Consider the following 15931-nt stretch of genomic DNA (forward strand, 5'->3'; position numbering starts at 1 on the left):
AAATAACGAATAAAAACTAGGTGCCTAGCAAGGAAAGAACGCTGTCTTTCTCGAGCTTTTGTGTGAGTTTGAATACAAAAACATAAGAAAAGAAAAGGACTGCAAACGACCCAGGTGACTTACGCAAGACAGCTCCCTATGTATGTGTATGTATCGATTCTAACGCCTGGCTAGAGATAATTTTCGAGTCGATTTAATTGTATTTACCTGAGTACACAGCTCAAAATGAAGTGGAAATTGTTGATCGAGAGATTGGAGAACAAATTTACTCAGCAAGCACATTTAGTAATTAGTCGATTATCTATTATGAACGCCAATATGTTTACGTTAGTAAACATATACTGTAGCTTAGTGTATTTACTTCCTGTAAATGAAGACTAGTATTTCATGTCAAAAAGGAAAGAAAGTCTATGAACACCACGATTCTTTTTAGTATTGTAACTCCTCTAAAATGGCAACCGTTTTCTCTCTCTCTCTCTCTCTCTCCTGTTGCGCCAGTCTTAAAGAAAACGGAAACTTTTATATTGGTATTCAGGTAAAAAAGAAGAGCATGGGACGCAACATGCACTCTGAGTCTTGTATTCAGTGTACAATACTGGTAACTTCTCTCGAAAAGAGTTTTATAACCAATAGTTCAATGCTTTCTGCTATTTCACTTTTCCTTACTCTTGATTATGAATGCTCAATTACAGGAGTCTCGCGTACTAAGAAATGTTAATTCTCTCTCTCTCTCTCTCTCTCTCTCTCTCTCTCTCTCTCTCTCTCTCTCTCTCTCTCTCTTAGGGTTATCGTCAAAGGTAAAAGTAACGGGTATTATTTTTGTAAACCACACCCATGCTCAACCAAGAAATCACGAAAGGAGGTTATATACATGAGGACCACGGCTGGGATTGGTCTACTTATACTCCTTCCTACTGAGCCTTGTGTGTAAGCCGAGTATTAGAGGTTGCTTCGGTACTTTTGCAATCAGTGCCCGTATTTTCAAACGTCTCGGCGTCTTAATACAACCTTCAGCGTTTAATGGGGATTTTTCAAAGGTGTTTTCACGATTCTAGTGATACTTTGACAAGGATCTCGCATCGTCAATGAAAAAAAAAAAAAAAAAAACTTGATACTTCATCTTCTTGGCCCTTGAAAATAATCCTGAGTTTGAGAAAAAAGGAGAGAGAGAGAGAGAGAGAGAGAGAGAGAGAGAGAGAGAGAGAGAGAGAGAGAGAGAGAGAGAGAGAGAGAGAGAGAGAGAGAGAGAGAGAGAGAGAGAGAAGAGAACAGCAAAGCACCAATGAGAGGAAAATACAAATCAATCCACGGAAATGTAAGACTAGTGTGTTTGAGAGAAGAAGGAACACATACATACACATATACATACACACACACACACACCATGAGTAAAAGAATAATCCATTGCTGTGCTTCATAAAAAGAGTGAGACATAATAACAAGAACGACTAAAAAAAGAAACATCACAGGCAATCCCAGGCAGTTACGAAGCTCTGGTGTTAAAGGAAAAAAAAAAAGGTAATGAGACGATAAAATTTTGAGGAGGACACACGCTAGGAAAATATAATCCAATAATGTGCTGAATAAAAACAAGTGAATTATGAAAAAGACAAGCAGCAGGACTAAAAATATCACAGAAGACAACAAAAAACTATGAAAACTCGACGTAACATTTAGAAATAAAAAAAACAAAAACAATACTGACAAAAAGTGCACGAGTGTGTGAGCGCGAAGAGGACTCAACACACTAAATCTTGTAAGAGATTTATTATACATTATACTCCCAGAAAGTTTCGATGTTTTACCTTAACTTCATTTTAACAGGCTCTAGTAGAAGCTGTGGAAGTTTTAATGGGTATTTCATGATTTTGACGACAGTTCAACACCCACTCTGCATCATCCATGGGAAAAGAAACAAAAAATGAAAACCTAACTAATTTCTATGGTCTTTGAAAATAGTCCCAATGAGAGAGCAAAGTGCTAGGAATTTCAGCTTTATTTGTCACTTATTTAACCTCTACTTGCGTGCTACACCAGTCTTGCGTGCGCGGTTATCTTGAGGTGCTCCTGGCGTGCTGGGTGAAGTCCGTGGAGAGTGGATCGTCCGGATTTATGGAGATACGTTGGCCTTTCCCAACGCCGTCCCTGACAAGTTGGATGGAGACAAGTAAAGCAGTTTGTCTTTTCGTCGCTGTACTGTGGTCTCCCTTCCCATTGCAGAAGTTAGACATGGAGCGTAAGGCTGGAGAGGAAGGCTAGGAATTCAACATTTTATGTGTGTGTGTGTATGGTCAATAAAATATCTATCTATCTATCTATGTGTGTGTGTGTGTGTGTGTGTGTGTGTTGGGGCGTGAGTGAGTGAGTGCTCTCTCTCTCTCTCTCTCTCTCTCTCTCTCTCTCTCTCTCTCTCTCTCTCTCTCTCTCTCTCTCTCTCTCTCTCTCTATTGTCGGAGGCGTCATTGCTGCACGATATCGAATACTATACATGGGTTCGGGTGAATAATGGCATACTTCCCAAAAAATTATATATATGATACGTATGTACAATGACAGTCTTGTATGCTTGTGTGCGCAACCTTCAGCTTTCATCACCCGAATGTCGTAGTACTGAATTTTTGTTTTTATCAATCCTATTTACTTGCTTATCATTTTTTTTTTTTACATGCTAAGGATACTGATGAAGGATCCCCCTCACGCACACATATCAGCAAAAATATTATGAGATAGAAAAAAAAGAAGGGGGGAAAAAAAAAACGGAAGGGACGGAGAGAGTGAGAGAGGAAAACTGCTCAATTTACCGCTACTAAAAAAGTCAAAGATAAAAAAAAAGGAGTCGACTAATGAAGTTGCTGAGGTATCCTGATACTCCTCTTTTGAAACAGCTCAAGTCGTAGGAAGAAGGAAAACAAAAAGATAAACAGAGAGAGACAGAGTTCCAGAGTTTACCAGTGAAAAGAAAGAAAGAGCGAAGATAAAGATTAACTCCTGCATTAGTGGGTTGGACAAAATAACATACGTATACTGAATGTTAGATCACTTCATCCCCTTAACTACAAATGACCGCCAGTCGCCTAAGCTTATGCAAATATTGATTATTGTCCACCAGCTCCTCCCCAACACTTACTGGGGCGTGGGCGGCGAGGCAGGCGAGTACTCCATCACTTACTTCTTGCCAGGAACACTAACATGAGTATCTGTCTAACTAAATAACCTTCCGCGATGCTACAGTCTTGGAATATTGCAAACACATACTTGTAAAATCTCTCTGTCTGTCTGTTTGTCTCTGTTTGTTTGTGTGTCTATCTGTGTCTCTGTCTGTCTGTCTATGTATGTTTGTTTGTGTGTGTCTGTTTGTCTGCATGTTTCTGTGTCTGTCTCTCTGTCGGTATGGTTGTGCCTGTCTCTGCCTGTCTGTATGTATGTCTATCTGTCTGTGTGAATGTTTGCCTCTCTCTCTCTCTCTCTCTCTCTCTCTCTCTCTCTTTGTGTGTGTGTGTGTGTCTACCTGTCCGTCTGTTTGCGTTTCTCTCTCTCTCTCTCTCTCTCTCTCTCTCTCTCTCTCTCTCTCTCTCTCTCTCTCTCTCTCTCTGCCCTTGACTATTAATATTAAAAAAGAGCGGGACAGCCTCGCACGTTCGTCCACCTCCACAATAACTAAATATCCCTCAAGACAATCCAATACAGTCAGGTGTTTAGCGGCACAGCGAGTTGTTTTGTTCCTTGCATATTTAAACACGATAATTTTCACACAATGCGATAAACAGTAGAATAAAAAATGCCACTAACTCACCTTAATCGATCATTTCCTGCAAGTTTTATTAATATGTTTACCAATATCATCCCTTTATTTAAATGATTCGTTCTCTTATAAGTACTACTTTCAAAGGGTAGATGGATGATTAATTGGGTCTCACTAGTGTTTTTCTCCACTGATGGTGTAGATTTCGTCCCCAAACTCATTAGAATCCTGAATGCACCTTTGAAAATTCCAACAATACCTTTTATTATAACGAGAACCTGCTACAGTTGTCCACGAAAGCCACCGAAACCTTTAAGAATACAGTCGTTCATTACATTAATAACTCGCATTCACCTTAAATTTAACGCACTCTACTTTACACTATAGATATCCTGCCGCGCTGTACTTGCCTGGCCGCTAGCACTGAGTAATTCCTTCGTATGAAACTGGCATCGATCAGGGGAGTGCTGGGGCGGGAGAGCCTGCCATACTTCAGGGTGCCAGAAGGCGTCCAAGTCGCAGGGAGTAGGGAGTACAGTAAGGCTGGAGGAAGAGGAGACATCACTCGACCTACCACGCCTGCACCTGTGTTGCTGTATATAACTCGAGATGTGCCGGGAGGAGAACGCGTGCCTGAGTGATACTGGTTGACACTGGGTGATACTGGTGCTTGTGAGGTGATTCTTGCCGACTGCTAAGGATATATAGGTGATTGTGGTCGTCCTGTGGTTATCCTGCAGCTTTTGATAAGATAAAAAATAAAAGTCACCATTTTGTGAAAGCCGATGTTTAGGTGCACGATGAAAATTAGGATAAGGACAGCAAGCACATTCATTCCTACTATATCACCGAGAAGAACGTTATCCAAACCGATGAGGATTAAGTAATAAGGTAAGAAACGCTATCCCTTGCACGACTCTAAAAATAACACCAGTAAAGACTAAAAACATTAAATATTCAGTGGTCTTCGCATCACGAATACAATGAGCCTAGAGAGGTTCCCCCAGGGCAGGCATTAATGTTTAGCCTTGAGAAATGACCTTCTGATAATATATTGATGAAACTCTGAAGCTCTCGCCATACAACAACCGCACACTCGGCAATACGTGTGGTTAATAATTAAGTAACAGGCAATGGCTTGAGAGGAATTTATGACTGTTGGAGACTCCGTGGATTGTCTTGTGTTGGGTGTTATCTTAGCAGAATGTTGGTATTTCTTTACTTCTTGTTTTAGTGCTGCTACTACTACTACTACTACTATTACTACTATTATTACTACTACTACTACTATCTTTATTATTACTACAGTTATTCTTACTCCCGATCTCCTTCACTGTCACCTCAAAGATAACACGAGTCTTGATGCGTAGTCTGGTATGTACAGCCTGATCTTTACCCACTAGCAAACCTATACGCATTATTATTTATCCATACAGGAGCAAGTTTTCGTGAATGGTTCAAATGAGGGAATGTGCGAGGGGTGGCGGCGCGATGACACAACCTTGGCAGGGCGACACGAACATGCCACACAGGAATGCCGACTATTTTCACGTTATGAAACAATACCGTGGCTTGAATGTTGGTGCAAGACAGACAGTGGTGGTAGTAGTGATGGTGGTGGTGGTGATGATGGTGGTGGTGGTGGTGGTGATGGTGGTGGTAATTTGAATCGATGCAGGATATTAGTTGTCCTAAGCAGATCTTCACAGGCAAGGAATCACTAGTACATAGACCCTTTTAGTTACGTATTGAGGGACACTCTTCTTAAAACGCTCTGTGCTCTCACCACAACTATTTACAAAGGTTACAGAGGTGGTTTTTTCTGGTTCTCATGAACATTTTTTTTCTTTTATCGTCATTGATGCAGAATCCTGGTTACTTTCCTTACAATCCCAATAACTTCCATTAAAACCCAATCCTTGTCAAACTTTCTCTACAATCATGAAAACTACTCTATGTAAAAAAAAATTCTTGTTCCATTTTTCGTGGAATCATAAAAAGCACCTCAGAAAACCACAGTAAATCCCATTACGGTAGAATCCATGTTAATCTTTCCCTACGATGATAAAAACACCCTTGTAGACCTCAGGATATTCTGCTATGACAGAATCTTCGCTAACTTTTCCCCTAAGATCATGAAAAGACTTTTGAAGACTCTAATAACTTCCACGATGTTCTGTTTAAAGTAGTCGAGATAAAAACATTCCTAAATGCCGTGGTGTATGCAGCTGTTTTCTTCCGTTAGCGACAACGACTCCGCATTAGATTATTGACAGCTGCGCAAATAAAAAAGCAATTCACTTCTAAGAAAATGTATCCAATAATTGTTTACTTTACTGTCACAGTCTCCTTTACATCGAAAACTGTTGATTTTAAAGCGAGAAGTTTCTTAGTAAAATGGCATTACTTTAAAAAATGAATGGAATGAAAGTAGTGCAGTATTGTTCTGAAATGTTGTGGTTGTCACCGTCTCTTCCTGGAAAGTAGTGAACACCTAACCTTGATTACGCAGGCGTGCGGGTGACGGATCCGTGACTGCCTTGTTTGCATATCTTCAGTACAAACCTAGACATATTTAACATTTTCATTATCCTTTTGCCTTAATCACAAACCACTTTTAGACATTTCTTTTATTCCACATACACCTCCAAACATTTTGCTGGCTAGACAATGAAAATATATTCTCTTGATCCTTTGTCTTTCCTTTATATAGATGCCCGTAAGGACTTTGTGCCAGGGACTTTAGTATTGTGAACTGTCGCATATCACAGTGAAAGGGTTAACACGAAAGGTGCAGAGAATGCGATAACACTTAAAGACAATAATTGTGATATGTCGTACCCAAACATAAGTATTACATTCAGTTGCCTGCGTCTGTTTTTTTTTTTTTTCTTCCTGTGATTTGAAATTTCATGAGAGAAGCATCAGGACAACTCTGGTAATACACGACGATGAAATAATACTTGCGATATGCTTCACATCCCCAAACACACGTGTATTATTCACCTTCCCGTGTCGAATTTTCCTCCTTTCTATGACCTGATAAATTTCAAAAGAGGAGTATCAAGAAACCTGTGAAGTTAAACTGGCCTTATTTCTTTCTTTCTTTCTATTTTTTTTTTTAATCTTCTTCCATAATCTAGTTTCAGGGAATGACATATTGAACGGTCTCCTTTTTCATTTTCCTTGACTTTTTGGTGCCCTTGGCCAGACTCCTTAACAAAATAAAACTATAAAACGCAACAGAACCTAATTTCTGAGGACGAAACAAGTAAGCGAATCCATAAATCTCTGGGGAAATAAGAATATAAACAACGCATGATTAAGTTTATATACAAACATCTTTATTGACTTATTCTATACTGAAGACAAAGCTGAACTTCATAAAAACCCGCTACCTGTTACTTACAAATTCGATTAAATAAGAATATCATTAAAACGAATACATAAAGACACCTTCAACGCTTTAACCAGAACAAAATCATCACCCTAAACTTAAAATCCTCTAATGGCATCAGAATATTATCAAATTGCTGCCGTGATTATTGAGAGACTTAAAAATGCATGAGAACAACAAGCAAAGTTTATGTGTTGTGGGTGCGCTAGGTGAGGGTCGTGGAGGTGACGTCAGCAACATTATCCACTTTATTGACACATTTCCCTGATTCCCACAACTCGGATCGACACAAGGGCGGCGCGTCCTGTGCGATGCTACACTGCCCACTACTCTTCTGCCACCGCCCGCCACACGCCTGGCTCTCCCGGGATTCAGAAACGCTTTGCTCTTTCACCATAACTATTTTCAAAGGCCACAGAAATGATTACCCGGCTTCTCAAGAGTTTTTTTTTCTATTAATAATGTAGAAATCTTGTTAATTTGTCCCTAGAACCATATAAAAAAAAACATTTAAAAACCCGTACAATTTCAATTAGAGCCTTTAGGAAGTAGAGGAAGTGCGGCGCGAAGTGTTTTACGAAGAATACGGTTCTCTCTCTCACTTCTCATCTTCCTTCATACTGTTAACCGTCGGAAATATAATTTACAGTCACTTAGCTTATTTTCAAACGTCACACATGTAATTTTTAGAAAGATGCAGAGAGTTCCAGGGTTTACTAGTGAAAGCGGCGGAGTGAAAATACAGATTGACCCCTGCATTAGTGAGATGGACAAATATATAAGCACGAAATAATTAAGTCTATTACAGCCATGCACGCCTCCTCTTCCTATATAGCTTGCTCCATTACTGTCTTAACTTTATTCCTTTACTTTCATAATCTCCAGCCTTGTCATAGTCAATTAAATTACAGTTATATTGAGGACACATTAAACGTATCTAAGTCAGCACTACACTCACGTCTACTTATTTTTGTCACGTGTTTCAGGCCGCGCCTAGTGTGCCACGCCTTACTGCAGTGGTGATAAATCTATTACTCTAAGTGATACGAATGGCTATAAGCCCTAATGTACCTTTTTTGTGGCTGTGTATACTGTGCAAGACTGAAGTACGCTAGCCAGGTATTTTCCTCTCACTACGCTGGTCTGGTAAAGGCAAGAAACTGACTATTCGTGCATTGTGCCTTTGTCTCGTATTAAAAATGTTTTGTTCTCTCATCAGGACCATTTCCAAAACCACATGCAGATATGACTAGTCGAGTCCTCATGGATGTTTCCTCCCATTGATGATGCAGAATAATGATAAAACTATTATTACAACCGTGAAAACAACCTTGAGAACTCGTGGATGATGCAGAACACTTTTTAACAACTATTACTACCACCATGAAAACAAAACAACCTTGGAACGCTCCTTAAACTCTACCTAAAATAACGAAAACCACTTAAAAACCTAGCGGTGAAGCAGAATATCACTGGCATCATTTTAACACCACTGCAAGCCTCTAATAACTGCCACTACAGTCTGTTAAAAGTACCTATGATAATACCCTCGAAACGTTTGAGGATACGGACCTGACGTATGCAACAGGCAGACAACAAAGAGTATTAAGGTGCTTTCCAATAGAGATTGCATTCCCTTGTACTGCCGCGGAGCCAAGACTAATGTTCGCTATTCAACGCTTGGTCGGTCACGCAGCCAGGCGAAATTGGGGCAGCGTTATCCTGACCCTCTGATAATGCGTCACGTTTCTCAAGGTCACGCTACTCTCCTCCTCCTGACGCAAGGAAACGTTGGTAATTGCCTCTCGGTTATCATAAACGTTACGTAAATATATTTCTCAATTATATCATTTCCTTTGACTGTAAACTAAAATCTTCTTGTCCGCGCTACTTAACTAACTCATGAATTTTAATTGTAAGGGAAGTACAGTGCAGGAAAGGACGTGAGGGGCGCCGTGTCTCTGCAGCAGTGAAGGGAGTTGTTGCCTCACGCATACAGAGGGACTTTTCTTTATTCTTCCTCTTCCATAAAGCGACCTTCAAATACTTCATATCGACCTCGGTGTGAAATAACGTGGCTTATTCTCTCTGTGCTTGCCTGCATGTCTGTACTCGTATGTCTGTCTCTCTCTCTCTCTCTCTCTCTCTCTCTCTCTCTCTCTCTCTCTCTCTCTCTCTCTCTCTCTCTCTCCTAACAGTAAAAACTTCAACTCAAATCAATTCCACACACCAGAAACAGAGAAAAAGAGAGAAAGAGAGAGAGAGAAAGAGAAATGGGAGAAGTAAAGTAAAAAAAATAACAAATTAAAGTCGAGCCAAAAAAAAAGAAAATCGATGAACTAATTTTTAACAAAGCTGCAAAATAATCGTTATTTATGGCTTCCCTTAACCAATACAAGGATTGTTACTGGCGCGCCCACTCGCTCACGCCTCCTTTCGTCTTTTTTTCTTTTTCTTCTCCTTTTTTTCTGCTTCCTCACACATCAATGGCAATCACAACGTACCATTGCTGTTATTATTCTTTTTTTTTTTGCTTTTTCTTTTTTCACTGACAGTGCTTAGAGAGAGAGAGAGAGAGAGAGAGAGAGAGAGAGAGAGAGAGAGAGAGAGAGAGAGAGAGAGAGAGAGAGAGAGAGAGAGAGAGAGAGAACGTGATTTTATATAAACAGTAAGGTGATATAATGTTTGGTAATTGTGTGTGTAAGTATGTTTGTGTCACACCATCAGTCGTCATTGTCTCTGCGTCCGTCTGTCTGTCTTTGTACTGTTCATTTCCCTCCCCAGCAGTAGCAGTAGCAGTAGCAGGAGTAGCAGCAGTAACCCACGCTATGTGCTGTTCCTATTATGTGCCCCACCCATCCTCACCACACACGCAACACTCCACTAATACCAGCCCTTACACGTCCACCCTTCTCTCACAGTACCCGCAAGGCTTAAACTCTACAACTTTGCCTGCTCGTTTCTCCTTCTTCCTATGATTTCTGCTTACTCTCACCCCTCTGTTGACTACCTCAGTAATGCAAGAGTTAACTAGTACCTTTACTCTTTTATCCTTTTCGCTGGTAAAACTCTGAAACTCTCTGGTTGTTTCTGTTTTCCTTTCTTCCTATTTTTTTTTTTTCTCAGTATATTTATTTCCTGTGGTGACCATCTCAGTAATGCAAGAGTTAACTAGTACCCTCGGTCTTTCATCGCTTTCACTGGTAAATTCTGGAACTCTGCCTGTTTTGTTTTTCTTTGACTGTTTTATAGAAAGAATACCGCAACATCTCTGAAGGTGAAAAGTTTGTTTCTTTTTAATCTTCTTCGTGTTATGCTTTCTTTTTGAACCGATAACTTAGCAAGGTTCTCCTTGTAAAAAAAATAAATAAATAAATAAAAAATAGAAAAAATAAAAAAATAGTATTTCCACTATATCGTGACCCTTTTGTACGTTAGACAATACATGTAGTCACCGAAACACCTCCAGTAAGACCCAACAGATTTGCTACCGTTTGTTCTCTTCGTTTTGCATTCCTTTCTCTTTTTCTCCTCCTCATGCTCCTTCCCCTCATCCTTCTTCTTCCCTTTCTCCAGCCATCCCACACCTAATCACCTCTTATCGTTGTTTTTATGGCACTGTATTTGCGTTCTGCTGTGTTATTATGCAAGCCATTAATTTCAGTGCAGCACCCTTATGCACCTACAACCACTCCGTCACTCCCTCAACCATTCAGTTTTCTGGCCCTCCCTCCACCCGGCATTACCGTTGAGAGAGAGAGAGAGAGAGAGAGAGAGAGAGAGAGAGAGAGAGAGAGAGAGAGAGAGAGATTGCCAATCAAATCAAGTTTTATTAGAAGTAATATTTCGTCAAATTTCTACTTTATCCTAAAAGCCAATCTTTTTTTTTTGTGAGAGAGAGAGAGAGAGAGAGAGAGAGAGAGAGAGAGGGAGAGAGAGAGAGAGACGCCCACACCCCAATCCCTAACACGGCAACCACGCCCATCTCTTATTACACGCCGCCACGCCACACCCAGCGTTGCGTGGCATGATGGAGGGGTTTCAGCGCTCCCCCTCCTACTCCACGTCACTCCTCGTATCTCTTTCTCCGCCACCACGTTATTATCAAGCAAGCCACACGAGTCACACCCTCCCTGTAAAAACATTCGCACTTTATTTATCTACTTATTCATTTCCACGCGTTTAGGAGCCTTAGTAAGCGCGCAAGAATGAGGGAAAGAAGCTGAATCAATATGCTGCTTCTAAAATGTGGATTATCGAAGTATATTTCGGGTTAGTTTTCGAGGTATTAGTCTCGCTGAGTGGCTGCAGAATGCCCATATGCATCTCATTATAGTTAATATCGACGGTGATCACTGACGTACTCTGTGAGACTCTGCAAAAATTCCTCTGACAACCTCCTCACAAAACCTGACTGAGAGATTCTAAGGATATTAAAACAAAGGAATTAAGGTTATTATGAGACCCAAAATACAATGGAAGTGTGTATGGCAGGTTACAATACTTTTGACCCTGACAGTACATACACACGTGACTTTCATTACAAACTTGCAAACTTTTCATTGTTCCACACAGTTCACGAAGGCAGCAAAGTGTCTAAAAATGTTCCTTCCACACAGCTATGGGGATGGGGACGCTGGTGAGCTCGTACCCACGGGGGCTGGAGGACACCTCGGGCGGGGTGATGGTTCCCCTGGGCATTCCGCAGTCCGTGCTGACTCCCCTGCACGCCTGGGAGCCTCATGCCATTACTTCCGAAGGTCAAGAGTCCACTGTTTCCCATCTGACCTTCCTATGCGCAGGTTCAAAAGGAAAGAACGCGTTCAACAAGGTAAGTCTTACGCTCGTGTTCAGTAGCGCTTTGTTCTTCCCCTATCAGCAATATCTTTAGAGGCCACAGATGGTCAGTCGGTTCTCACGGGTGTTTTCTACACTAATGACGCGAAATTCTTCTTACCCAAGGTTCACTAGAGTCATGTAAATATCCTTCAAAGTCACGATAACTGCCACTAGAGCATGGAAAATGTAAGGGATAAAGAAGACGAAACGTTTGAGAATTCGTACCCAAGTTGGTCTTCAGCTGTTAGCCAGATTACTGTTGCCTTCCTCTTACCAGCGCTGGCCGAGCTGGCGCAAGAGTGAGGGCGGCGAGGCCTGTTCTTATGCAACTTTAACGCGAACTCAAAACATAAACAGAGAAATGACAATTATATAACTACTGTACACACACACACACACACACACACACACACACACACACACACACACACACACACACACACACACACACACAACGTTCACACTCTGGGCTCGTAGATCGTTCATCTATGTATCTATGTATGTATCTATCTGTATAATTATCTATCTCTTCATTAAATCATCTTCAAAACTAGCACGTCTATCCTACGACAAAATGAAACTAGAATAAATTACAAAAAGTATCTACTTTACATGTATCATTCATCGTCACGGCGGCATTATAACATAGTTACTGCTAAAGTGGCGTGGAGACATTCGTTTTCTTTGAGAAGTGGCACATGCGAGGGTAAGCGAGCATTGGCAGGAGCACGGCGGCGCACTGCAAGTTCCTCGGTGACTCCTACACGCGGGAGCCATGAAGGAAAGTAGTGAGGTGACATACTGAAGCTGGCAATCCTTTCAGTACCACAGCATCATTCAAGATATTATTCATGGATTTCATTAAAGGGTTAAGGATGTTTTTTTTTTTTTCATTATCTAACGGCTGTAAATAAATCTAGTTGTTCCTTCATAGCTATAATGTTTTATGTACTCTACTAACATGGGCTACTGAACGATTTGATGTGGTTTAGAAGTTGCCTATTGCAGTGAATGGCTTGATGTCATCGGCTGGCCACTGCACCACTACAAAGGAAGACTTGTGCCTTATCCCTATCGACTTCACTGTTGTAACTGTCACTAAATGAGTCTCACAGTGTACTGTAAGGCAACAGTTCCCAAACATTTTTCATTGCGATCCTAAAATGCAATATGGGTCTACTCCAGCGACCATGAATACAAGTACATGCAGTGTTGATTATCAGTCATTGTGATGGTATACTTACTAAAAGATTTCTGAGACCGTCCAGCGGCCCTCAGGCACACCCTCTGTGTCACATTTTGGAGCCAATGCTGTGAGGTGGCAAAGAGAAGTAATGACCACCCCATTCTCGTCCTGCAATTGGTGACACACACACTCGCAACACTCAACTTGCTGGACTGGGATACGTCGTCGTCCTTCTTGGGAGAGCTCGTATTGGCTTCTGCTTTTGTTAGAAGTTTAAAGCACATTTAGTTCTACGAAGTTTAACGTACCAAAATATGATCCTTCTTAATAGAATATAATGATGCTTTTAGATTAGTCCTCTGTTCCCAGCACTAGGAAAGGGAGCGAGGTAAACAAGCATAAAAGAAAATGGTGTTCGATAAGCCTTCATTAAACCTTGCATATACACATCATATATAATGTGCCATAAAGGCAGAGAGCTAACACTACCTTCCTGTCGGTCCTTCGTCTCTGCGGCGCCATCACACCATGGATAGGGACGATTAAAAGTAATTGGATCTCATAGTGGTAGATGAATGGAATAGACCACAAACAGGTTGTTATGGAGTCATTAGGGAGCCTCATAAACGGTTAGACAAATGAATGGATAGAGATAATAGGTGGAAAAGGTCGGTAAATTTTATACAGGGACTAACACGTGTAGGCCTGATGGTTTCAAACACCTTTTCTTATTTTCTTACAGAGGCAGAGAACTAGCACATACCTCATTGTTGTTCCTTCATTCCAACGTGTTTGTCTCGCGCCATCATCACTCCACAGGACGCGTATAACACATCTGCACCGGGAGAAAAACACTATATTCTCAAGATGAATGTCATGTGTTCTATTGGGTTTTCTTTGTGGTCATTCAGCACCGCAGCTCACGCCAGGGCCGCGATGATGGATGGAGATGGTGGTTTAGGTAATGGCGAGACTGAGGGGTGAAAAAGGTGAGGGGATGAGATATTTCATTCAAAGACAAGGGGTCGTATTCTTATTTGTTTTGCGCACATTGTGAACGTGGAAGGAAGAGCTTAAGTGAGGAGAGGAGCGAGGAAGACGGTGTAGGCAAGTTGAGAATGGTCAGGGAATGGGGAAATACTGGCTTGAGGAGATGAGGGAGGGGATGAGGTGGTGGACTGGGAGGTGGATGGGGAGAGGGTGAAAGAGAGAAGAGGTGGGAGAAGAGGAGACAGGCTCTGCAGATAGGGGGTATCCATAGGGAGAAAGGAGAGAGATGTGCTTGGAGAGACTAGGGAAGGAAGCTGGCTCTCTGTGGTGGAGAAACAGGTGTGGGAGAGAAAGTGGGGAGGCAAGAGGAGTAGAGTGTATAGGGGAGGGAACGGAATAGCGAGGTGGGTGTGCAGTGATGAGGGGGAGGGGCAGCGAGTGAGTGACAGAGTGTTGGTTGTGCAGGGATTTTGTGTACAGTAGCAACAGTCGCCACTTGACGCACGTCCCTCACAGTCACCGCTCCCCTGGCTGGCTGACCGACCCGCGACCCGTGCTCAGCCTCGCCCCGCCAGTGTTGCTGCTCCCGCGTGCTCGTCATGACGTGTTGCGCGGAAAATACAAATAGAAAGTCAGTAATCTAACACGGGATGATTACTCGATCCTTCCTCTCAATGTTCGAAATGAAAACTCTCCAAAAAACAAAAGTGTAAAGTTTGGAACGACGAATGTTAAAGTATCTCTTCGTGTATACATGACTGTCTGTCATGGAAAGTGTAACCTATTTTAACGATCTGAGAGTCGTGTTTAAGCTTTTCCAGCGTTAGATACCAGGCGCTCACAGTCTGCGTGCAAATGTCGCCAAAATGAAGCTGGAATATAAAAGGTGAGGCCACGTATATATCAGACACATCGATACGCTTTCGTTACTGCTTGAGAAAGAAATATAAGCCAACCATGAATAGATCGGATAAATATTTTTTTTTTTTTTTTGCGATTGAGGCAGGCCAGGTCACAAAGAAAATATGAAAGAAAAATTTCAAACTTTACGTTTTATATTTGTTTTACATGTCAGGGAAACAAGCCAAGGACACAGCTTGAGAAAAAAAGAAAAACACTTGAAAAATGTCCCCTAACAAAAGAAACCATAAGTGAAGCAGGAGAGTTAGCAAGCTTAGTTTTTAATTTGCACCTCCCATAAATAAAAGTTAAGCAGGAGAAAAAGAGATCCACGAAACTGAATTGTGGTTTATGAAGTATGTAAGGGTTTTCATCATGTGAGCACAGTGTGGGTAAGTAAGGAGTTGCATTCTTTGCTTTTTCTTAGGACGCAGCAATCAATCAAACACCTACCTTTACTTTTCTTGACAGGCAACAGCCAATCAGACACCCAAGCTCCATACACTGCACTATAGTAATGCATTTTTCCTAGAGAGGCGCTGCACGTTACTATTTTCTTTAATTAACATGTCACGGCACCAAAAAAAGGAAAAAAATCGCTCAATATGACACTCCCCAAAAAACCCAACATTTTTATATTATCCAAAAATTCACGAGGTGTCTTCATGCTCTTCTTTTAGATCAGTTTAAAGTGTACTTAATGCCACTGATGATTACCAACTGTGAGACTCCGAGAGTTAATTGAGAAGAGGAAGAACGTGGTGGTGGAGGAGGATGAGGAGAAAGAAGATGAGGAGAATAAACTTGAAGCAGAAAAAGGAAGGGATGGAACGAGGGAAAATACCATTACTACTACTACTACTACTACTATTACTAC

At 41.3% G+C, this 15931-nt stretch overlaps 1 protein-coding gene and 1 long non-coding RNA gene across 7 annotated transcripts in view; one reads left to right on the forward strand and one right to left on the reverse strand.

Moving 5' to 3' along the window:
- Window positions 1-2019: 2019 nt before the first annotated feature.
- LOC135111136 (uncharacterized) overlaps window positions 2020-15931 on the reverse strand; it is a 36156-nt gene continuing 22244 nt past the window's right edge. For both annotated transcript variants that reach the window (XR_010273566.1, XR_010273565.1), the window contains 2 exons: window positions 13928-13999; window positions 2020-2145 (listed from right to left, as the gene is read on the reverse strand). This is a non-coding gene — a long non-coding RNA (uncharacterized LOC135111136). The remainder of the gene's footprint in view (window positions 2146-13927; window positions 14000-15931) is intronic.
- The window catches only part of LOC135111132 (kyphoscoliosis peptidase-like), a 31524-nt gene continuing 19738 nt past the window's right edge, over window positions 4146-15931 (forward strand). For 2 of the 5 annotated variants that reach the window (XM_064024129.1, XM_064024132.1), the window contains exons 1-2: window positions 4146-4633; window positions 11759-11970. In XM_064024129.1, the coding sequence (XP_063880199.1) occupies window positions 11761-11970 (210 nt within the window). In that variant the 5' untranslated portion in view covers window positions 4146-4633; window positions 11759-11760. Of the gene's footprint in view, window positions 4634-11623; window positions 11971-14299; window positions 15041-15931 lie in introns of those variants that run through there. The other 3 variants (XM_064024131.1, XM_064024130.1, XM_064024133.1) reach the window with 3 other exon arrangements.

The sequence above is a fragment of the Scylla paramamosain genome, chromosome 21 (genome assembly GCF_035594125.1).
Source record: "Scylla paramamosain isolate STU-SP2022 chromosome 21, ASM3559412v1, whole genome shotgun sequence".
In the NCBI taxonomy this organism is placed as follows: domain Eukaryota; kingdom Metazoa; phylum Arthropoda; class Malacostraca; order Decapoda; family Portunidae; genus Scylla; species Scylla paramamosain.